Here is a 25,661-nt window from a genome sequence, read left to right on the forward strand (position 1 = left end):
CAAATAAGAATTCCTCACCTTGAGATCCTTTACTTTAGCCTTAAAGCAGGGCCTTGAGTCTGTGCAAGTGAAAAGTCCCAACTGCTCACTGTGACTGACAATCCTGCTATAATTCAATTTTGTGTTGCAACATGGAATTAAATGAATGTATCATGTTTCTTAGGTAGTGGTAACACCATGGACAGTACTGTTTGGTCAGAGCGGAACAAAAACTGGTTGATATGACCAATGGAACAGTTAGGGGAGCGTGTTGACCATAACAAGAAGGGCAAGGCAGCCCTGGGAAATGTCTAATTAATGACTTTTGCTTCAATAATACCCATATCTAACTAATCATCAAGAAAGGATAGATAAGAGATAAAGAAACCAAAGGGAAACGGAAGGGGAAAAGGTAGAGATAAGAGGATTGCCTATACTCACATGTTGAAAGTTTGTAAACCATTTAAGAATGAAAAAAAAAATCCATGAAAACAAGTTCTGCTGATTAGATAAGCATAAATTAATCTAAAGATGCTATTCTAGGTTAGAACAATAGATACCTAGAAATGATTGTTATTGAACAATATAGAAATTTAAATGGAAATGAATTTTAAGAAATTCAGATGTTTCAAGACTAGTTTTTGGATTTTAAAAGAAAACAAGTTAATATTTTGAGTTATTTTATATCTGAGGGTTATAATAAATTACATCTGCATGCAATATAGCAATTCAGGGACTTCTTGGGTGGTCCAGTGGATTTTAAGAATCCACCTTCCAATGTAGGGGATAGAGGTTCAAAACCTGGTCAAGGAACTAAGATACCACAAGTTGTGAGGCAACTAAGCCTGTGTACCACAACTAGAGAAAGCCTGAGCACACCAAAAAAAAGAGTCTCTGGGCAACAATGAAGGCCCAGTGCGGCCAATATGTATATGTGTAGCGATTCAAAGAGCTTGTATAGCATAGAAAACTTTAATATCTATGCCTAACTCCAATTTGAAAGGTAAAATGCTCTTCCTAAATTGCCACTCATTCTACTACCAGTCTAAACTTGGTTTGTTTCCATACATTAAGAAAAATATTTTATATTTAATATCAGAAAGGTACAGCTTTAATTTTTAAAAAGCATAAAAAAAGACTTCCAATAAATCCTTTCCAAATGATGAAAAGTTTTCTCTTCTCTATTGCATTGTTCAGTAAAACTTGTCAGGAGAAAAACAATTCCAAAACTCCTTCCACCTTAAGGGCAAAACCAGTGCCCAAAGAGTGACTGGTGACATGAAGGTGTTGGTTCCTAAGCCTGGCAGTTAATTTAAATTGTGTCCGTATTGATAGCAGTGTGTGCTTCAATTACAAGCCTCCAAAAAGTGACTTAAAACATGGAAAGTTTATGAAGAAGGAAATGGCAACCCACTCCAGTATTCTTGCCTGGAAAAATCCATGGACAGAGGAGCCTGGCGGGCTGCAGTTCATGGGGTTACATGACTGCGCATGTGTGCACGAGGGTGGAGGGAGATGGGTTGGTAGCAATAAACTGGTAGAACTAAAAAAAAAAACCCATGGAAAGTTTAGAGATAACTAATTCTAGGAGATTTTTAAAAATTACTTTTTAAAAAACAAAGGGTTATTTTCACATTTAGCTACATAGATAAACAGAAATAAGGATCAGTTAAAGATGTGATTGCTCCTTAAGTGAAATGTCCTACATGTATTAATTTTAAGGGCTGTGTCTACTCCATTGGAAGTCCCAGACCATGTTTTATCTCTATTCCTCGTAACACAGGACCAATTCTTACAATTCATTGTTGCATAACAAGTAATGAAAAAGTGCTCTTATCAAAACTTAAGAAAGGACTAACACCTAAGAATTCTGAGGTTTAAATAATACAGTACACAGTTAGCATGACTGAATCACAGCGAGTGTAAATGGAAAATTTTCTGAATATCTGTATCATTTTAAAGAGGAAAGGAGACATAATAGAGGCTGATTGGACCTTTCTTGTGATTTACATGATATCTATTTTGGAGGCATGACAGATTACTCATATTAATCATTCATTGTTTTACTTGTAATCTCTTTTAAAAGGAAGTGAATCATCCATAGGCCTGCTGTTTATTATGTTGGAGATATGACTTAAGTTTACAGCAGAAAAAAGATATTGCTTAGGTTAAGAATCTTGATTTTTTATTAAAGAGAAAGATGTGACTTTTTGGCAAAGCAGTCATAAAACAGAAGGAATATGAACAATATAATTAGTTTGACTTTTCCCTCAAGTCCATGGATAACCTTTGCACTATCTCTTGACTCAATACAGAATTTTACTCAGGACCAAGAAGTAATGCAGACAAGCTTCTCAGAACCAGTGCTACTGTGACAAAGTCCATGCACTGGCCTTCCTGGATACTCGCTGGAGAATTCCACAGACCATCACTTGGAACCTGTACTTCGCTTAAGATGATTCTAACAAGCCTAGTTGGGTGGTTTCTCTCAATAGATTAAATCCAAACAAGAGAAGGAAGTAAGAAACTACCATCAGCAGGAAAACGACAGCAGGAGAGGAAGCAGAAAACTAAAAAGCTGGCACAAAGACATTACTTAGTAGAAGGACAAACAGCTCCTAACCCTGTAAGACATACCTGTATTGTAACACTGGGCAGTAAATAAGGTTGATCCTTGTGGCTCCAAGTTACACAGAAAAAGGTAAATAAGTATATTGTATCCAAGAAGTATATGAAATGTATGTACTGAAATATGTCATCTATTTTATGAGAATTTTAAACTAAGAGTCTTAATACAAAATTTTACATAGTTGATGGTCTAGCAATAAATTCTTAGGTAAATGAAACAACTGGCTATTTAAAACAATACTCTTTTCAAAAAAAATAAAAAAATAAAAATAAAACAATACTTTTTTCAGATTTCTGAATGACCAGATTTGGTCCCAAATCCATGCAACATGAAGAATAGAAAAACTCTCTTAGTTGCTGTCTCAATTACCTCAGTTATTGAGTATAGAGATGTCTCATTGAACTATTCTGGAAAATTAATTTTTGTAAAGTACTTGGACATCTTTTGTGACAATATGAGATAAAACAAAGATGTTATTTTTTAAGTCCCAAGGCAGTATGTGTGTTTCCACTTAGGAGTTTTATATCATTATGTTGTAGTTGGGTTTTAATGAAAGAAATTTAGTAATTTATGCTTTTAGAAAACAATGTGGTTTTTTTTTTTAAGTCTTAGACCAAAATTTATGATTTGAAATTAAGTAATTGCCTGGAGGAGCAAAGTAAAAAGTAGGGATTAGATGTAATGTCGATGAGTATCTAAGAGAGTTTTGCTCATTTGTGAAGCTTTTCTTGATTAATCATATCAAATCAGGACATGGTAGGGACTTCCTGGTGGTCCAGTAGATAAGAATCTGCCTTGCAATGCAGGGAAGGAGGGTTTGATCTCTGCTCGGGGAACTAAGATCCTTAGGTGCAGGGCAACTAAGCCTGTGTACTGCAACTACTGAGTCTGAGCACCATAACTAGAGGATCTGCACCACAGCAAAGATCTCCTGAGCCACAGCTAAGACTCGACAGAACACGGCAGACAGTATCTGTAGGGGGTAAAAGAGAGGCATGAACATTTCCTCACTTTATGTTCACGTAACTGCAGCTATAATGGGTGCTATTGGTTGATTTATTAAAATAAAGGGGAAAATAAAAAATAAAAATCTCTTCTATACTTCTATTTCAAAAATCAAACGCTCATTAAGATGAGCGTTTGGTTAATTTTCACCTTTCAAAAAGCTGAGCAGGGTTAAATGCTACAAGGGCAGGGGTTTTGTCCTCCATATTTCCTGTACATCTTTACATGTGCCAGGGGCTGGACTCTTAAGGGATTTAAAAGAGAAATGTCAGTTTAGAATTGCAGTGTTTATTTTATCGGAACTAGTCTTAGTAAAGCTTAAGCATAACACCAATATTTTGATAAACAGACAAGAGGAAATAAAAACACCAACAAAGAAAATATTCTAGTCACAGTGGTTTTCTTACTTATGCTTAGAATTCAAAGCTAGATCTCCTCCCTGACAAACAATCATGCTGTCAACTGGCTGAAAGTATTGTTCTGAATGTGATCATCATCTCAAACTTTTGAAAAGTCAGATTAACTGAAAATAATTCAAGTACTAGTTTTCTAGGCATACTTCTTTGCCCCATAACAGTTCTCAATAGAAAATGTTTAACTGAAATAACTTACAAAGAAAGAATACAGTTTCAACAGTATCACTGTGTAAATATAAAACAACTGTATCTTAAAATGATTAAAGCAACAAATTATAGTTCTTTCCCTATTTGTCACATGAATTACAATGCTAATGCTCTAATACTCTTTCAATATAGCTTTTCAAATTCAAAGGCTTCTTTTAACTGTTCAGCTTTAATTAATTTGTTAGCATAGTTCTTTGAATAAAAGTATTTTTAAATACTAACTTAGATGGCTGATTCATGTCAATGTATGACAAAAACCACTACAATATTGTAAAGTAATTAGCCTCCAACTAATAAAAATAGATGGAAAAAAAAACCACTAACTTAGTAGACCAAGTGTTTTACAATAATACCTATAATGGAAAATGAAAGTGAAGCTGGCATTTGGGAAAAAAGTGGCCTCTTCCTGCATTCTGGGTTTAAAAAAAGAGAAAAATAAAAGGATTTTAGAAAAGAAAGAAATTACTTGTGACAACAAAGAATAAAGGTGAAGAGTTTAAAACAAAAAGACATCCCTTGGAAAATTTAAAAGAAGACAAAACAAAAATGAGCTCAGAGTTTCTTGTATCTGAACAGGCAGGACATATCAGATTGTAGATTTTCTTTGTGTGGTAAAGAAACTAACCTGGAAAGACCATTTCTTCCAACACATTAAAATCTTAGAGGAATTAACAGTGAAAGTGAAGTGGCTCAGTTGTGTCCGACTCTTTGCGACCCCATGGACGGTAGCCTACCAGACTCCGCCGTCCATGGGATTTTCCAGGCAAGAGTACTGGAGTGGGTTGCCATTTCCTTCTCCAGAGGATCTTCCTGATCCAGGGATCAAACCCGGCTCTCCCAAATTAACAGTGGCTTTCTTTAAATGAAGGGATCCTGGATACATCCTGGACAAAAAATTCTAATGAGATTTTACAAAAGATAAGTGATATTGAAATGGATGATTCCTTCTACAAATAGTCTAGGAAAACCAAGAGCAGTGTAATGACAGCGTTTCTGAGAGGCCCCGGCTGGTCCACAACTACACCTAAGGAGGTGAACCTGGCTTAGTGTCAGAATGAAGGAGATTCAGGTACAACATCCTCAAATTTTATTTTTTGAATGTCCCACGGCCTGAGTTTTTGTAAGCCCTGAGCTGCTGTCAATCCATGGTTGAACTCATACATGACTAAAGGGCCATATTCACTAAAGTTGACTAAAACATGATCAAAATGGTCCTGATATTTAACGGGCAGGCAGCAAGTTAGATGTTCTGCTGTCAAAGTAAAGGGATTTCTATGGGTATTCTCATCTGAATGAAAGGCCATCTCACTTGCCCACAGAGCTGAGCCAGAAAAGTGGACCAGAATTTGTCAGGACTTAGATTTTTCTCAAAAACAACCTTCAAATCTACTAAAGAACATGAAGAATTCAGTTAAGAGCAGAGAAGATTTGGCTACAGAAAATGAAAGAGATGATTCTGGTCTGAAAAGGATTTAAGAAGAGTTGTCTCTAGTCAGCTGCCCCAACCCTAAACACATTCTTAACATGGACACAAGGGGATACTGGATTGCATGGAATGGCATTTTATTTTTTGGCTGCAGCTTGCAATATGCAGAACTTCCCTGATCAGGGATCAAACCCTAGCTCCATGCAGTAGAAGTGCAGAGTCTTAACCACAGGACCAGAGAAGTCACTGGAGTGGCATTTTAATGGTCGCTCCAGGCTTGCCACTTCCCCCAGAAAGTGAACAGGTTAAGGGTGGGCCAGGGCTAAAGTGAACTTTTTGGAAATGAACTCCGTCCCACTTTTCTCTCCTCTCCAAATAGTAATTTAAAAAAAAAAAAAAAAGATAAAATTTAAAAGTGGGACTTCATCTTCCTGAACATTTCATAATCTGATGTGAGAATTTTCTCATGTAATTTAGTCTTTTACATCTGCATTATGGGTCACTTTTATAAGCTTTTATTCTTTGTCCTTCTCCCTTGGTGTGCATGAGTGCATGTGTGTGTGTGTGTGCCTGTGTGTGTGCATGGGTGGTGTTTAAAAAACTGGAGAGTGGGACAGAACGGAAGCATTAAAAGTGAACAAACTCAATCAGCTGCATGTATTAATAATACTGAGCTCTCCTATGTGAAAGACAGGACTGCTCGCTGACCTACCACCTTAGTGCCACATCAGAGCCTCCACTGGGCCTCTCCTAGCTCACTCTTCATAACTGGACATTCATTATGAGAAACTAGGGTTAGGTTTACAAGCTGTGGCTACAAAACAGAGTCATGCTCATTTGCCAAAGCATGGTAGCCATCCATTATTTTTTTCATCTATACACCAAGTACTAGGCTCTCGACATACACAGAGAAAACACAGTTCCTATTTTGAAGGAGCCCACAGCCTAATGCTTATAAGTCTATTTAACTTATATGCAGAGTACATCATGAGAAACGCTGGGCTGGATGAAGCACAAGCTGGAATCAAGATTGCTAGGAGAAATATCAATCACCTCAGATACACAGATGACACCACCCTTATGGCAGAAAGCAAAGAAGAACTAAAGAGCCTCTTGATGAAAGTGAAATAGGAGAGGGAAAAAGTTGGCTTAAAACTCAATATTCAAAAAATGAAGATCATGGCATCCGGTCCCATCACTTCATGGCAAATAGATGGGGAAACAATGGAAACAATGACAGACTTTATTTTGGGGGGCTCCAAAATCACTGCAGATGGGGACTGCAGCCATGAAATTAAAAGACACTTGCTCCTTAGAAGAAAGGCTATGACCAACCTAGACAGCATATTAAAAAGCAGGGATATTACTCTGCCAACAAAGGTCCATCCAGTCAAAGTTATGGTTTCTCTAGTAGTCATGTATGGATGTGAGAGTTGGACTATAAAGAAAGCTGAGTGCTGAAGAACTGATGCTTTTGAACTGTGGTGTTGGAGAAGACTCTTTGAGAGTTCCTTGGACAGCAAGGAGATTCAACCAGTCCATCTTAAAGTAAATTAGTCCTGAATGTTCATTGGAAGGACTGATGCTGATGCTCCAATATTTTGGCCACCTGATGCGAAGAACTGACTCATTGGAAAAGACCCTGATGCTGCGAAAGATTGAGGAGGCAGGAGGAGAAGGGGATGACAAAGAAAGAGATGGTAGGATGGCATCACTGACTCGATGGACATGGGTTTGAGCAAGCTCCGGGAGCTGATGATGGACAGGGAAGCCTGGTGTGCTGCAGTCCATGGGTTCGCAAAGAGCTGGACATGACTGAGTGACTGAACTGAACTGAACAGTCTAATGCACAATTCACAAGCCTGGTTTCATACTTGAATTACCCAAGAAGCTAAACAAACAAACAAAAACAAACCTATGCCCAGGCTCAGTCCCGCAGACTCTGATTTAACTGGTCTGGACAATAGTCTACAATAGAGTCAGTATTTTCAAAAAGTTCCTGGCCTGATTCTAATGAAATGTACTGTCAAGGTTGAAAATTACCTTCCTAATGGATGAAAGAGGACAGTGAGCAAATATAAGTGAAGTTCTCTAAATTAGCCAGTTGAGCTAATCTTGAATAGTCAGCCTGAGTTCCTGCTTTAGAATCTTCAAAACTCCACCTCAAGGCCACTGAGCATCCTCAGCCCTACCAGGTTCTATGAGCAGTCAATTTTCAGAAACTGGGATTGGTCAGTAGGTTGTCAACCCAAACCCTGCTCATTATTCCTTCTGGAGCTCCAGTCTTCTAGCCTGCCTTGCTCCTGGTGAGAAGTCCTGACTTCCAGTAACTCAGTTCCTGCTGGGGACTCTGCCTGTCTCTGGGTTCTCCAGCCTCTCACCTCAGTTCCCCTGACTGCTGCAAGATTTCTGATAAGAACAAAGGCAGCCAGTTCCACCCTCCGGATCACCTGCCACACCTTGGCAGGTCTCTTTCTTGTCTTCCTTCTGATCTAGCTCATCTTGCCTCCACCTGCAGCCCAGACCTGACACAATCCACACAGATACTGTTTGAAAAAAGATCAAATATCAAGACTAGAAGTGTGTCGTATGTACCAACAAATCTACTCTAAATATTTTCCAGCTCATTCTTCATACAGGCTCGTTCAGCTGCCAGATTTCTTGGGGAAGCGCAGCACATTTTTGATCCTTGTTACCAGCATGACCAGACTGTGTGGTAGCGGCTGAATTACATCTGCTGGCATTTTCGTCAACTTCAAAAGGAGACCAGTGACCCTACCAACCCCAGTGGATTAGGTTAACTTTTACCTGGAATTCAAATTACACTCGAGGTATCTTGTTAGATGCATTTGAGGTTTGCTGTTACATGATAAGCTTTATTTTCTGTCTGAAATATTAATAACGTGTTCCAAAAAGAGTTGTTCTTCTGAAATAGCAATCCAAGTCTCACATTCCAAACCCTGAAACTGACAACTGATCCTCATCCCCCATCCCGGGCCCCAAATATTTTAGTATAAAATAAACACCTGGTTAAAAGTAAAATCTGGCATTTAATAAAGTTAGTAAATGCAGACAACCATAGGCTACATAATAGTTTTTTTTTTTTTTTTGTCAATCTTGTGTGTTTCTATTTATTCGGGGTTTTGTTGGAGTATAATTGTTTTACAATGTTATGTTAGTGGGAAGCTACTATATACCACAGGGAGCTCTCGGTGCTCTGTGATAACCTAAATGGGTGGGATGGGGTGGTATGGGAGGGAGGTCCAAGATCGAGGAGGGATATATATATATACCTGTAGCTGATTTACTTCTTTGTGTAGCAGAAACTAACACATCACTGTAAAGCAATTATACTCTAATAAAAAATGCATTTAAGTTTTTATGGGGATTTATGAAACTTTAGCATCTTGTCTGTAGCCTGTTTAACTATAGGCAATATTTTGCGACCCTCTGTCCAGGCTTCCATCATGCTGTGCTATACCCTGTTTTTCCCTAGATTGCAAGCTCGGTAGGCAGTGACAATGTCATTTTATTCTACTCACGTGGTGCCCACACAGCACCTGGCATGAGGCAGGTGTGCAGAAGGCACATGAATGTGCCTGAACATTCATGCAGGAATGAATGCGCCTGCTGTCTGTGGAACAAGGACCAGTGTCTCCTGGGTTTGGGGCTCCTTCATGGCGATGCTTCAGGCTTCCCTTGTGGCTCAGTTGCTAAAGAACCTGCCTACAAGGCAGGAGACCCAGGTTCGATCCCTGGGTTGGGAAGATCCCCTGGAGAAGGAAATGGCAATCCACTCCAGTATTCTTGCTTGGGATATCCCATGGACAGAGCAGCCTGGTAGGCTACGGTCCACGGGGTTGCAAGAGTCGGACACAACTTAGCAACTAAACCACCACCGTGGCGATGTTTCGGGTCAGCATCTTGACTTGGTATGTCCCAGGAATCTTTCCTAGGTTGGAGCCAGTGGTTCCTGAGCAGGTTAATCTGATGCTGTTTAGTCTACAACTGTTGTTTGTAATTATATTCTGGGAATGAAACGGCCACAAATCAACTTTGGGGGCCTTATTCTGCACCAGTGAAACAACACACTCCCCTAGGACCCCACCAGCAGACCCCTTTTTGAAGGTAAACTTTCCATCATGGTGGCTTTGCTAATGTCCTGCCTGGCCATCTGCCATCCCATTGATGAGAAAACAAGAAATCAATTTAAGCTTTCTTCAGTCAATTCACTGCTTAACAGGTGCTTTTAACTCATCAATGACTAGATTAAGAGTTTATTTGTATAGTAATCTAAATGTTCTTACACGAGTAGCCTCACAGCTGGGCCCTTTGGCACGTCCACTCAGCACCTTATATTTCTACACAGTTGGTACCTACAGGGTGTGATTTCTATAGAGATCTGTGTCCTCATGTCTTTGTGTGTTACCTTTTATCTGGCACATGCATTCCCAGCATTTTTATGCTTTCTTATGACATTTTGCAAAGAGTACTTATATGAAGTATGGCACTCTGTCCCGACACACCTACTATACTTTGGTACAAGAAGGTCACTTCTGTTGCACCCAGCTCTAGAGGGTAGTTACAAGAGTAGCTGAAAGTAGTTTATGAAGTAATAGGTTGAAAGGGGCAGGTACTTTCTCAAAGGGTGCATTTGATATTCCCTTTAAGGATCATGAAGTGAGAGCAGGATTTTCTATATTTACATTCTTTTCTTATCATAAAAACAAATATCACATTATATATCTGCTCTTTACTTCAATCTAGAAATAGGGAAGAGTTGAAGTGAGGGTGCTTGACTAGAATGAATATAAACTTAAAATAGATGGTTAATACTTTTTTAATCCTCTCTCATTTCCACTGCTTTCTTTCATGCAACTTTAATGAACTGACATATATAACTTTGAAAAGTGATAGAGACTAAAAGACAAAATAAGTATTATATAATGATCTGGAGCTATTTGCCCAGTGAACACTGTAAACTTTGTTCTCGTAACAAAGGGAAAGACTGTCTTTCCTAGTCCAGTCATGGCATCTGGGAACTGGGCCGTGAGGGCTGCCTCAGCTCTATAGATCATTCAGTCAGGACTGCTGTTAGCTTAACCCAGGGGTCAGCAAACTATGACTCGTGGGCTATATCTGGACCATTGCCTCTTTCTGTATGGCCTGAAAGCTAAGAATGGTTTTTACATTTTTAAATAGCTTTTAAAAATCCAAAGAAAATTAATAGTTCAAGATGTGAAAATTAGTTACAATTCAAATTTCATAATGCATATAATTTATCACATTATATAATGCATCTATCATGCATAATAAAGTTTTACTGATACACAGCCACACTCACTCATTTATGTATTGTATATGGCTACTTTTGTGCCACAGCAGAGTTGAGGATAATGACAGGCACCATATAACCATAGAGTTGAAAATATTTACTATCTGGCCCTTCACAGAGAAAATCTGCTGATTCCTAGTTTATTTAACTTAGTAGCTACAATGATATAAACCTTACTTTTGTTTAAGGATCATGTTTGCTCTCTGAGCTGTTCCAGCTTCTTCTGTGGTAGAAAAATATTCTTGTGGGAGTTAATGGCCACTGTACAAGAGAAACAATGTCCCAGGAATGTATACTTGAAACAGTTGGTCCAGGAAGCATAATTTGATCAAGAATTTCCATGGTTTTAAGTATGAACCAAAGTAGCCATAAAAGTGAAGTGAAAGTGTTAGTCGCTCCGTCGTGTCCAACTCTTTGCGACCCCATGGACTGTAGCTCGCCAGGGTTCTCTGCCCATGGAATTCTCCAGGCAAGAATACCGGAGCGGGTAAGCCATTCCCTTTCTCCAGGGAATCTTCCAGACCCAGGGATCGAACCCGAGTCTCCCACATTGCAACCATTTCAAACCTGGCTCACCCCTGCCCTGAGGTCCTGTGATGGGGTAAATGACTGTCACATCTGACAGTCATACCTAGGCTTCCCTTGTGGCTCAGCTGGTAAAGAATCCGCTGCAATGTGGGAGACCTGGGTTCGATCCCTGGGTTGGGAATATCCCCTGAAGAAGGAAAAGGCTACCTACTCCAATATTCTGGCATAGAGAATTCCATGAACTGTATATCCATGGGGTCGCAGAGTTGGACACGACTGAGTGACTTTCACTTTTCACTGTCATACTTATCAGTCATTTGGATATCGTACAGTGATGATTTTGAAAATGAGGAAAGACATAGAAGTAAGACTGAATGTTATTTTGGTATCTTACACAGATGAGTAAACTTTAACAAAAAAGTAAAAGCCCACCTGGGCGGGTTTCGGCCACAACAGGCCCAGCAAGGTCAGACGGTTTCCCGACACCCGCCTGGTTTATGGCTCGAACTCGGAACACGTAGCTCTCACCCTCTTTGAGGCCTTGCACCTGGAAGAAGCAGGTATAGAGGTGACGGTCACTCTGTGTCATTTGAACAGAAGTGCTCTTCCCCTGTTGAGGTGATTCAATTATACAGCACAAAATTTGGGTTCTAAACATCATCCTGTCAGAGACTAAGTGTGTGTCTTCAGCTAAGACTTTCTTCTCTCCCGACCATGTGAAAGTAGACATTTCCAAGATCCCTTGAAACTCAGATGTTCTCTCTTTTTTAGATAATTTAACAGCCACGAGCATCAGAAATAGGAGATTGATACCTGTATGTTTCACAGGCGTTAACCACCTTATTCTTTGGTCAAATGACAAAGTGCTCACAAGAGCATATGGGCTGCCCTCTTTTCCTGGTCCTTTCGGAATATTCCAGAGTAATTTCAGATAGAAGTTCTGGCAGGAGAGGGGAATTACAAGCATGGATCTTAGATCATGCATCGCTTTCCATTTATTTAAAAGCATGTTAAAGCATTAGAACAAAAACAAATAGAAACTGTCCTTGTAAATTTAATATAGCTATTTCTCACTAAATAGACAAGCAACTAACATGGCTGCAAATTTCGGTAATTTGTGAATAGTCAAATGTATTCAAATTTCAGGTCCTCACATTGTCATGCATCAAGAAGATGTTTGCTGAGGACCTATATTATAAGTGTACCACTGAGCTAGAGTTACAAGAGCGTGAGGAAAGTAAAAAAGAATATTTATAATATGACTTTGTATGACAGTCCCACTTCATAATTTTTGTGACTTTCTTTGGGTTCAGCACAGTCTCATAAATAAAGAAACAGTATAAATATTATCAATATTCTACAATAATTATCTTTTTTAAAACATTTGACTTTTAAAACCTATATTGTACTTTAAGAAGGAATTTATTATACACAGAGGACACAGTTTTTCCCATAGTGTTGTGATGGAGATTAACATCCAAAATGGGATTTAAATCACACAAAGCTAGAACATATTTACTCAGCCAAGCAAAGTGTTTGTGACCATGGATTTAGGTGAGCTATGTATTAAATTGTTGGGTTTTTAATCTAATGATTTAATTGTGCTGTGTTTATGATAACATTATGCTACAGTTATGATAACAGAATGTTACTATTATGATAGCTTTTACTGGAGCTAATGGATTTTTTAAATGATTTTAATCTGTAAATGAACTTGAATTTAGGCACACGCTAAATGCATAGAGTTTGATGTATTTAAAGTCCACGTTTAGAGATAATGCCAGGCAACTGTGGATCTACAAAAAGGAACAGAAACACTTCCTTGTTGTGATAAAAATAGACCAGTTGCCAGGTGCCTGCCACATCTGCACCTGCTGCTCAGGTAATCTGTGACCGTGAATTAGATTTCTGCAACACGGCACAGGAAGGAGATCCACACATCCCGCGTCCAGTCGCTGGGGTGGCAGGCATACCCCTGCACCCTTCCATGACTGCAGGGCAATGACCACTGGGCTTAAAGCACTGGAGATGTGCCACATGTGCACACATCACATCTATTTTCCCTTTCTTGGGTTTGTTTTCCTCCTTAAAATTTCCAGAACTGCATTCCCTTGCATTCTTCATCCTTGTCCCCTACCCCTTCCAATTATTCACTCCCTTCTCACCACACTGTCTCAGCAGATTGTAATTACCAATAAAAAAGGAAGTGTGAGCTCAGCTGGTTAATTTTTTGATGTAAAGCAATGTACCTTTAACTCCATCTAGGAACCCCCAGACACTCCATGCTCACATGAACAGGGGTGCTTCTGGCAGAAAACAGCTAGCCCACTAGGTTCTGTGCAATGATGCTAAAATCTCCTGTACCTGGAGTTATTAACATATCTCCCTTCTTCACCTAAACTTGATAAAGTTTTTTAATGTGTACATTTTTTTCTCCATTTCAGGCTTGAAACTTTTCTGAATATGAACCACCTGAAAGAGGGACTCCACATCACCACAGGGAGGGATATTATGGTAACCTCAACTTTTTTTCCTTATGTCTTTACCATTTGAATTTATCATCATTAACATCCATCCATTCTGTAAACAGAAAAGTCAATACTCTTTTTTCACTTTAAAAATTGTGGCCAAATTCTAGGGTCATTTCCTTACGGAGAGTCCATCTTCTGTTTTGTGAGGGGCACTCAACCTCAGTCTCTTTCTTCCCCCTAAATTTTCCTTTCTTCTGTTTCTTATCTTTTTTTTTTTTAATGAGTGACATTAACCATTTTTTGATCTGCTTAAACTCTCTTATTTATTCTTCCTGTCCATTTTTTTCTAGGCTCCTGGCCCCCTTTGCTTGACTTCTCACCCTTATTTGGCTCCTGTATGTGGGACTGTTGGGACCCCTGTGCTATGGCTGATGGAGGATCTGGAGGTCACGGGAGCTGTAAGCACACACCACCACCATCTAGGATGTGTCCAACCTCTCTGTTTTACACTGACTTTTGGGTTTGTTTGCATCCAGAGGCCTCCAGGTTCTCTGGACAGACAAACCACATCCTAGCTCCAGAACTTCCTTGACCTTTTCTCCGCCCCAGGAAATGCGACCTTCCTTATCTCCTCACGGTTTTGTAAGGGGCTGGCGAGTTTACTGCAGGTGGTAAGCTGAGTTAATGGCATGTTGGGTGTAACAGTTTAAGAGTCACCTCTCCTGGAGAATATATCTATGTTTTTATGGGGACTAAAAATGTCTTAACCCCAGGGCACTCTCTGACAGATGGTGTTGACTCTAGTGGCAGGTTGACAAGAGAAGTCTCTTAAGGTAGGTATACTCTGAGAATCCCCCAAGGCCTACCCTCTGGGCAGGGGCCTATTCCGCCAGCAGATAAGGCTGCATACTGAATGCCTGGGCAGCGTTCTGTCTGACTGTGATCGAACAGTCACACTTCATTCTGAGTAACAGGAATCGGAGTCACATTCCCTACAGTTTCCGAGGCTCTGCTCTGGACGTGGGGTGTCCATATGCCATGACTGACAATAGAGGAAAACATGCTTTTGAGGTTTCCATTTAGTACCAGTGAGAGGGTCAGTGGCTATAGCAGAACCATCTCTGGTAGATGGGAGTTAGAAACTGGTTTGGTTAGAACACCCTAGAGAAAACTGAAGGCAGTGACATGGATAAGGGTGAGGTCAAGGTCAAGAGTTGAGTCATTCTTCTGGTCCCTAAGAGCTCACGTGAGCACAGGTGAGAGAGGGCAGGTGAGGTGAGGCCACGCATGACTCAAGGGATCGGAGTTTAAGGCTCACGGGTGTGAACTCTATGCAAATAACACCCTCAAATCAAAAACACCCTCAAAAATATGTCAGGTAGGAATGAGAACGTCACCTTTGGGGGATGGTAAGTAATAACATCTTAAGACTGGAAGTAGTGAAGATATGAGGTGGGTAAGTGGAGGTGAAGAGGAAAACAAGAGAGAGGAGAGGTAATTTCTAAAGCCAGGCAAAGAGATTTGGGTCAAATTATAGCCAAATTGTTTTAAGCATCAGAAACTTCCCCAAACCCCACCCACTGCCAAATGGAAGCCTACCAGAAGCCCAACACATGACACCAACCAACACTGAGATGCTCTGTTTTATCTCATTGATTTTTAAACTACCCTGTTAGAAGAACCCTTTCTCTTTAAAAAAAAAGAAAAGAAAGAGAGGTGGGGGGGGACTTTCTCAAACTGTGAACATCCTCTGACCTTCAGGTATGTGTGTTTCAGAGCCGCCTCATTGAGTCCTCGCCACCGGTCCTCTCTGGCACTGGCCTCCTTTATGTCCACAAAGTAGCCAGTGACTGGAGTCCGTCCTGAGTGGATGGGAGGCTTCCACTGCAGAACCAGGGAGGTTTTCCTGACTTGACTGTACTTGAGACTGTGCGGTGGTCCTGAAGAGCGAAAGACAGAGAGACCCATGTGTAAAAATCACAATGAAGATAAGAAAACTCCAGTGTGTGTAAACCTAGAGTCATATTCACAGTCTTAAACTGAAACTTATACTGGTCTTCTCTTATAAAATCTACTATTCCCATGGAAACAGGTATTTTGTAGTCATTTCATATCAAGTTTTCTTAGTGGCTCTACATCAGCCTATTAAGACCCTTTATGGGCAGCAAGTGGTTAAGGCCAGTTCGAGGTGCCCTCCAGCGGCCAGATGAAGCGTTGCCCTCAGGCTGTCCTCAGGCCTGTGTTCCTCACCTTTTACCAGGACAGTTTAATTTGGTTGCAGATTCAGTTTCTGATTATTTTTGGCTGACAATCTGAAAATGTCCCCCAATCTCAATTATGATGAAGCAAGCAACTCTATTTGATGGCTTGTGAATATAGAAAAAGAAGTACATGGGACATCCCTCGTGGTCCAGTGGTTAAGAATCAACCTGCTAATGCAGGAGACACAGGTTTGATTCCTGGTCCCAGAAGATCCCACGTGCCTCAGGACAGCTAAGCCCGTGTACCACAACTACTGAGTCTATGCTCTAGAGCCCAGGAGCTGCAACTACTGAAGCCTGCATACCCTAGAGCCTGTACTCCACAAGAGAAGTCACCACAATGAGAAGCCCACACACCACACCTAGAGACAGCCCTTATGCACAGCAATGAAGACCCAAAGTGAAAGTGAAGTCGCTCAGTTATGTCTGACTCTTTGCTACCCCATGGACTGTAGCCTACGGGCTCCTCTGTCCATGGGATTTACCAGGCAAGAGTACTGGAGTGGGTTGTCATTTCCTTCTCCAAAATATCTTCCCTACCCAGGGACTGAACCCAGGTCTCCCACATTGTAGGCAGATGCTTTACCATCTGAGCCCAACACAGCCAAAAATAATAAATAAATACAGATTTTTCAAAAAGAAAAACAAATTTATTGCAAAATAGCTCCTCACTGGAAGGATACCCATAAAGCATATATTTCATATGGGGTAAAAACAAACTACACTTGTGGTTACAAAGAACTTTCACCAAAACAAATACATTCAATCCCGTGGGCCCTGAATCTGTGCTAAACCTTACCAGGCACTTAACACTCTTTTATCTCATCCATTCCTAAGACAACTAACAGAAAGCTCAGGGAAGCCAAGGAACTTGATCAACCTGTTCTGGAAGGAAACCAAACATTCCCTGTGTGTGTTCTTTGCACTCTTGGGAGACTCCCAGCTACTCAGTGATTACCTGCACGACAATCTTTGCATGACTATCAGCTGCTATGCAGGTGATACAGCTATTTGTTTTCCTTTTTTTTTTTTTTTTTTAAATAACAAGTGATTTCTAACCAACCAATCAAAATCACCTGAACTGACTCGTGGTGGCCTGAGAGCCAACGACAAGTGCGAACTCCATCGTGTTATGCCTTGGGGTTTTGCTATGGATCGCTCAATGTTAGCTGGGCCCTTGACCTCAGCTTAACAGTCACAATGAGTCATCATCTCCTGATGATGCCTGGTGTGGAAATAGGTTTAAACAATAACACTAGTACCTTACCCTGGCATGGCATGTTCTGTTATGCAGATAGCTTCCATGACCGTTGTCCTCTGTCATCCTCAGGAGCCAGGGAGCCATCCTAACAGTAGCCCAAGCCCTGTTTTCCAGGCGAGGATCACTGCGCTGCTGCTTCCTAACCCCCACGTCTAAGAATGAGCAGACCTAGCTTCCAAACCTAACTGCCACTTAGTGCCTTTGTGACCCCCTGATTATCATTTAACCTGAGTCTGTTTCTTCATCTGTAAAACAAAGGGATGACAAAACATCCTAAATGCTCTCATCTGTCATCAGGCTTTCTTGATTCATGATTTGCCCAACACTTCTCAGTAAGTCAAGGGTGGATCTGGGAATAGACAGGTCTTGGGGATGGAGAACTGCCCCATTCATTTCTCCTCTGATTTGGGAGCACTCACCCTGCAACCTCTTTTGCTTACTACATCACTTTCTATCAGGTCATTTTCCATCGGCCTGCTCAGAATTTGTTGGTCTCTAGTCACTCACATTTTAACTTTATTCAGGAACTGCAAGAATTTAAAAATAGATCCACTTTTGTGTAGGAGGCAGAAAGAACTTAAGAAATAGCACCAGCTTCAAGAAAGTGCTAGGAAAGGCAGTGCGTTTACCTCTTGTATTTACTGAACCTGAGTGAACACTTGAACTTCTCTTGAGTTTATCTTGTAATCTTTGTATTCACACTTGATAGAGATGTGATGCAGATGGATACTGGCTAACTTAAGGCAAAAATATGGTTCTCCAAGGGTGCTTAGGTTTCACCAGAGGAAGAGGGTGGCCCTGGGAGCAGACTGGGTCCATTCAATGTGCCCGGGGTTCCAATGTGGTTGATGTTGGTGTCACAGCAGGTATTAAACAAGCTGAATATCAAACCCAAGTGGGAGAGCTTAGTCATTCTGTGGCACTAAAGTATTTGGGTCTTTGAAGTTAGTGACATTGGAAGCAGAATAAAACCATCCACCAAATACATTAATGTTGCTAGTCTGACCCTGGGCTTCGCTGGTGGCTCAGTCGGTAAAGAATCCGCCTGCAATGCGGGAGATCTGGTTTGGATCCCTGGGCTGGGAAGATCCCCTGGAGGAAGGCATGGCAACCCACTCCAGTATTCTTGCCTGGAGAACCCCCATGGACAGAGGATCCTGATGGACTGCAGTCCATGGGGTTGCAAAGAGTCAGGCATGACTGAGCGACTAAGCACAGTCTGACTCTTAATGACTTGGCAAATTAGTTAGTATCCAGTCTTTAGATTTGTTCACTGTTGTAACTGTGTAAGAGTTAAAGGCATAGGTGAATGTTTCTGGCTTCTCCCTATTTTTTTCAGCCAACCACCTCCTATGACAATCTCCAAAGTAGAGTATTTCCAGTTTGGTTCCAGGATCTTTGTTGTGATGTAGAGATGGGGAAAAGTTGACATAGAGAGACAGGGCTGGGGAGGTAAGTAAAAGATTTAAGAGGATCAAGACAGGACTTAAGTCCTAGGCAGGCACAGTGGGTCCTTCGTGTGTACAGTGAAGAGCTGGGAGCCAGGGAGGAGGAGACAACAGGAAGGAGGCCATGGAGGCTGGGTCGGGGGAAGGGGATCGGGGGAGATTGATAAATGAGAGGCTCCAGAGTATTAAGAGAATGTGCGACAACTCAGGAGTACAGGAAGACACTTTAGAGAAATTTATCTGGGATGTGTGAATTCAATGTCCTGATGGCTCAGAGGTTAAAGCATCTGCCTGCAATGCAGGAGTCCTGGGTTTGATCCCTGGGTGGGGAAGATCCCCTGGAGAAAGAAATGGCAACCCACTCCAGTATTCTTGCCTGGAGAATCCCATGGATGGAGGAGCCTGGTGGGCTACAGTCCACAAGGACAAAGAGTCAGACAAGACTGAGTGACTTAACTTTCACTTTCACTTTCAGTGGTCTTTAAGAAGCACAAGCAAAGATGGGTATTTCTGTTTAATAATCAAGTAGCATTCAACCCACGTGCTTCTGTCCATCTTACTCCATACAGAAGCTGAGCTATGGGGACTCTAGGATTTATTTGGAATATAAGAAATTTATACTCAGTTTTATATTGGTTCCTATTAATAGATTTGTAAAAATATTTTATGTAAACATGAGGGGCTGAGAGAATTTGTCTCCCTTAGAAGCTATGTAGCACTTAAATTTAGTTCCAGGTTGTAGGATCCATTGGAAGAAGCTCTGAGCCTCAGTGCTGAGACATGGTCTCCCCGAGTTACCTGGAACAGCAATGGTCCATTCTTCACATTTGAAGCTGGCACTTATTGCTGAGGGCACTCCCAACCCGGCAATGTTCATGGCTGCCACTTGGAACTGATACACCATGTTCTCTTTCAGGTTGCTAATCTGCAACATGGACAGCATCACAGAGAGTGAAGGTTTCAGGTTTGTTTCAACATTGCATTTATTTAGAGTATGTGTTGGACATACTCTAGGATGATCCCCAGTGAGTCACACCCTTCTTGTAATCTCCTCTTGAATGTAGGTGAAACCTGAGACTTGCTTCTGGGCAACAGAACAGGGCAGAGGTATTGGAATATCAGTGCTCTGATTGTGTTGCATCAAATGGTAAAGAAGGGGATATGTTTCATATGTAATTAAGATTACTAATCAGTTGGTTTTGAGTTAATCCAAAGGGAGATAGATTATCCTGACTGTGATACTGCAATTTATAATAAGAAATACATGTTTTGTCTATTGTCTTCATTCCTGGCACAGAGGCCCTAAAACTCTTGGAATTTCCCACGTGATGAGAGTGACAAACATCTTTTACTGTGTTAATGAGGTGACTTTCAGAAAGCATCCAAAGATGGGGCCTGACTGCCAGGGCAACTAATCATGTGCTTAGAGGTCAGGAACTTTCAGCCTCATCCCAGACCTCTGGACCTCTGGAGAGGGAAGATGGGCTGGAGATTAAGTTCATACACCAGTGGCCAATGATTTAATCAACTGAGTCTATGTAGTGAAGCCTCCATAAAACCTGTATCTCTTATACGTATCCTGCACTGGCAGGTCTTTACCACTAGTACCACTTGGGAAGCCCACAGAAGGCCATACACTTACCTTATATGCCTCATCACTGACGGCTTTGATGTTGGCTTCTCTCCATCTTCCTGGCACCCCGTCGATTACTTCACGATAGTTCACATAATAGCCCGTAATTTCGGCCCCTCCAGTCTTATCTGGCTGCTTCCATCCAAGAACCATTGAGTCACGAAAACTTTCGAGACAGGTGATGTCACAGGGTGGAGATGGTGGTGCTGTTGTAACATGAAGAGCTTGTGAGTGGACAGAACTGCTTCTGTGATTCTACGTCCATCAAACTGTTTCATTGATGCCATGCAGGAGGGCACTAGGTCTTGAGTATAAAACTAAAAGGTAATACCAGTAAGCAACTTGGCGTCCATTTGATGTTCAAGGAAGAAAACTGACACACAGTAAAAACTGCACCACAGTTATTATTCCAAAGATAAAAAGAACCTGCCCCCTTCAATCCCAAGAAGAAAGAAGTTTGAAATATTAACAGCAAAATGTTAGTGTTTCTAACAAAATCCTGAAAAAACTAACAATATTCTGAAGAATGATTCATTCCCCATATGAAGAAATATTTCCCCAAAATATATATATATATATATATTTTTTTTAAATAATACTTTACATATTTTTACTGCTTAGTTTTCATCTTGCTTTATGTATCTCAACTCTAAATTTTAGGACAGAGGTACATACTATCTCTTCATTCCTAAAACAATAGCATGAAAATGTTAAGATATTTTAGTTTTTTTATGTGGCTTTGTTTTTATTTGCTCCCTGAGAAAAATGGCATACGTATATCAATTTCTGCCTTAATTCACTTATTAAGAATTTCCATATATTTCCAAACAGCTAGCATTTCACCACTCAGACACATACACCCATGTGAGACCTTACAACTATATAAGTTCTGTCTATACACATGAAAAATCATATTCTGGAGCTCAGCTAAATGCAGCATTAATTTTTTTTCTTAAACCAGGAACATTCTTCCATGTGATTCTTCTCTTATTATAACACCTTTTACTCCATTATTTTAAACCTGATACTGGATTATTATTCATATGGCATGAAATACTACATAGCTGTCACTATGTTTATTAGCGCTTAGTCAGGAAAATATTTGGATACTACTTTAAAAGTTTCCCTTTATTTATGTGGCTTTGCTGATCAAACTTTCTCTCAACTATTGAAAATACAGTTTTTCTGATTAAAAAAAGAGAGGGTGGTTGGTGAAAAGAAATCTACTCGATATGCAGTAACATTAGAAAGAATTTTCTGAATATTTATGTGGCTTACCAGAGATAGGAACCATCTCATTCTTATTCAAAAAGATTCTCAGAACAATAAAGATTAAAACACACACACACACACACATTTTTTTCCTCTCTTCCTCCCATCACCAACCTCCTGCATTCTTTACCTTTAAAACTTCTTTCTCTTTCTCTGTTTCAGAGCAGTGTTGAATATGAATTCTCAAATGAGTTCACCCCATCTCATTTTGAGTTAAAGGGGTAAATAAAGGTGTCAAAAAAGCAGAGGTTGCAGAAGTTAGAGGTGAGGTAGGTATAGGGGATGGGTGAGAGTCATGTTACAATTTGTCAGTATATACTTATTAATTATTTTTTATTCAATAAGAGAAACATTGTCTCCTAGAATATATAAACCATAAGCACCAAATATCCTGATAAAAAATCTGATTACTTGGGGAGGGATGTGGGAGGGGGGTTCAGGATGGGGAACACATGTAAATCCATGGCTGATTCATGTCAATGTATGGCAAAAACCACTACAATACTGTAAAGTAATTAGCCTCCAACTAATAAAAATAAATGAAAAAAAAAATCTGATTACTGATAATTAGTCTTTCTATTTTAATTCTGGTTAGATAATTAGCCTTACTGATAAATAGTCTTAGTTCTGGGAATGTGAATAATATATAATCAAATATAGCGATATGTGATTATAACATCATGTTAAACTTTTCATGACAACTCAAAGACATATTGTTACTTATGTTTATTTGGATTAAATGTGAAGGTAATTTGAAAACCTAAGGATAAATAATAGAAGTTAATAACTATGACCCTAATAAAATATCAGTTCTTTGTGAAATATTTTTCCTATCCATTTACCAAAATGATATTTTGAAGGACCTCTTACAGGCTACGATTATCGAATTCTTCCTGCTCTCATCTCTAACTCTCAGCAAAATGAGGCCAAAGGTGTGTCTGTTTGACAAGCTAGAAGGGACTCAATAACCAAATTACTTTAAATATTTCTATTGTCATCAAGCACAATGAATTATGTGTCAAAGCCAAGTTCACAGAAAACTACTTCTATGACTCATTAAACAAAGGTATTACAAATGGGTTACTGAAAACACATAAAATTAAGAATGAACACTGATGAAAGCGAACACAGATGGAAGAAGGTGATATGGACAATGAGCCGTGAGGACACTGATGTGAACAGATGAGACGCTCTTACTGTTTCAGCGCTCACCTAGGTCCTTCTTCTTTCTCAGAGGCTCAGACTTACTTTTCCCCTCAAGGGCTGCTTTCTTTGATGGCAGGGAAAGCGCTTCCTGAACTGTTTCACTTACTTTACTCACTTCTGTTTGGCCCAGGTTGTGAGCGCTACTGGGTAGTGAAGGTTTGTTAAGTTTGCTACCAAGCAAAGCATCTTTCTTAAAGGTTGGCCGGGAGGTGTCATGCATGCCTCCCCTGGAGTCTGTTAGTCCACCAGGTGTCTCATTCATTTCAGGCCACACAGCTGGAGACACTCCGCCCCCTACAATTGCCAGATAACAACAGAGACACTTTGAGCCAGGACGCAGTACAGATCGCTCTTAGAACAAAAGAGAAAAACATTAGCACCGCACACAGAACAAAAACAATCTTGGTTTAACGGAAATCACCTGAATTTGCAAGAAATATGAAAAGCGTACATTTCACATAACTAACACCAAGGAAACATTTCAACTTCTCCATATTTGGGAAAAAGAAGAAATGAGAACAAAAAACCAGAGACAGAACAAGAACCATTTGGATTTGCAGGACCCAAGTAAATATAAGAACAAGCACTTCTCAGACATTTCTTGAGAAATATAAGTTCCATTATTCAACAGAATGGTGGGTGAGGGGAGTGCACAAGAGACGAACAAATATCTTAATTATGTAACAATTAGAGTTATGTACCTTATTGATATACTAATGGTCTGTACCTCCCAATCTCAAAGAAACATGTTCACTATGTCCTTATAATATGAACATATTATAAGAAATGTTAAAAAGTAATACAGGGGAATTCCCTGGAGATCCAGTGGTTAAGACTCTGTGCTTCCACTGCAGGGGGCACTGGTTCCAACTGTGGTTGGGGAACTAAGATCCCACATGCCTTGTGACAAAAAAAAAAAGTAATACAAGATGCTAACTGAAGACAATTGGTATTAAATAATCTTTCTCTTTACATATGTGCTACTATATCACAGATTTCATTTTTATTGTTTGAACTACCTGGGTCCCTTCCCGACCTTAAGATTGGGAGGCACATCATTATACATACATATAATTACTTTATTACTGGTTTTATTCTGTTGGTTACTTTGCCAGCAGAGATGAAACATATGATTAAGCAACCACGCATGTCTTGCACGAATTTTAGCAGAGTTTATAGAAGGCAGGTCAATGTGCTGTTACTGAAAACAAGCCAGGCTCTGCTGCAGATGGAATGGCTTTTAGGTATGAGATGATCTGGTTATGGGTGATACACCACCTCATGGGATTGGATGGCCCTCTGTATTCCTAGGATGAGCACCACGTTAAAATGGAGTTTCACACAATGGGAATATCTGAGGAAACTTGGGCTGATGAAGATGGAAAGGCTACAGAAGCACAGAATCTGGATAAGTGATGGAGATCTGTAAAAGAACAGCTGTGGAAGGTTAGAGGTCACCTGGAATCAGAGACAATGACCATCTGAGGATGGGATCGTTGAGCCATATTAGAAACTTGACATAGTCTCTAGAGAGGATGGTATCTTTCGTTGTAACTTAGAAAAATTCATTTTCGCCCCATGTAAAGCTGTGCATGAAGAACTTACCAATAGCAGCTTTTACTTCGATTGCTTCTGAATCCTGTGAATATTCACTAAGTCCGGCTGCGTTAACTGCTCTGACCCGGAAAATATAACTCTGACCGGTCTTCAATCCGTGACAAGTAAATCTGAAAGGGAAGAAAATTTTTAAAAAGTTTCCCAGGAGGAAAATTAGGGAAGATGATTGTTATCTTAACAGGATGATCTGGCTTTATGAAAACCATTCTTTTTTTAAAAGGGAGAAAAGGATGTAGAGAGATCCAGGTAACATACGTATATTAAACAAGAAGGCATCTCAGGCAATTTCCTAAATTCACTCTGTCAAACAATGAGAAGTCCTGGTTTTCCCCTGAATAGACACCCTACTTTTTTTGAACCTGTGTGTACTTATCAGTAAAATGGAAAAATAATGCCTACATAGTAACTCTTGTGTGAAGATTGACCATAAATTATATATAGTATAGGGGGAGGAATAAATTAGGAATTTGGGATTAATAGACACATTACTATATATAAAATAGATCAGTATCATGGTCCTACTGAATAGCAAAAGTAACTATATTGAATGTCTTGTAATAACCTATAATGTAAAAGAATTTGAAAAGAATATCTATATCTATATATAAACTGAATGACTTTGCTATATACCTGAAATATTATAAATCAACTATACTTCAATAAAAAATTAAAAATTAATTTAAAAAAGTATAATAGTACCCATTACAGGCCCTGGATATAAGAGGCACTGACTAAATAATAAGTGGTATTAATAACATTATTAATGATTATTTCAGGGTTATATTTATAGCTCTAAAGCATTGGCTGCCCCTTGTCACAGAGGCCTACTTGCTGCCTCCCTGCATGCCATGAAAGGTAAAATTACTTGAAAAATTACACTAGAATCTGAAAATTAGGTGAAAAATTGACTCCAGAATTGTCATGTACATTTTAAGGATTCAGAAATGAGGTGTGAATCCATGGGCAG

General features: G+C 39.9%; 1 protein-coding gene across 1 annotated transcript in view; it reads right to left on the reverse strand.

The window, feature by feature from the left end:
- The window catches only part of MYOM1 (myomesin 1), a 147,019-nt gene that overhangs the window by 28,155 nt on the left and 93,203 nt on the right, over window positions 1–25,661 (reverse strand). Inside the window, exons 17-22 of the mRNA XM_061131273.1 lie at window positions 24,683–24,804; window positions 23,084–23,371; window positions 20,609–20,805; window positions 19,765–19,891; window positions 15,752–15,936; window positions 11,958–12,072 (exon numbers count right to left, since the gene is read on the reverse strand). Coding sequence (XP_060987256.1) covers window positions 11,958–12,072; window positions 15,752–15,936; window positions 19,765–19,891; window positions 20,609–20,805; window positions 23,084–23,371; window positions 24,683–24,804 — 1,034 coding nt within the window. The remainder of the gene's footprint in view (window positions 1–11,957; window positions 12,073–15,751; window positions 15,937–19,764; window positions 19,892–20,608; window positions 20,806–23,083; window positions 23,372–24,682; window positions 24,805–25,661) is intronic.

This window comes from Dama dama, chromosome 27 (genome assembly GCF_033118175.1).
Source record: "Dama dama isolate Ldn47 chromosome 27, ASM3311817v1, whole genome shotgun sequence".
Classification (NCBI taxonomy): Eukaryota; Metazoa; Chordata; class Mammalia; order Artiodactyla; family Cervidae; genus Dama; species Dama dama.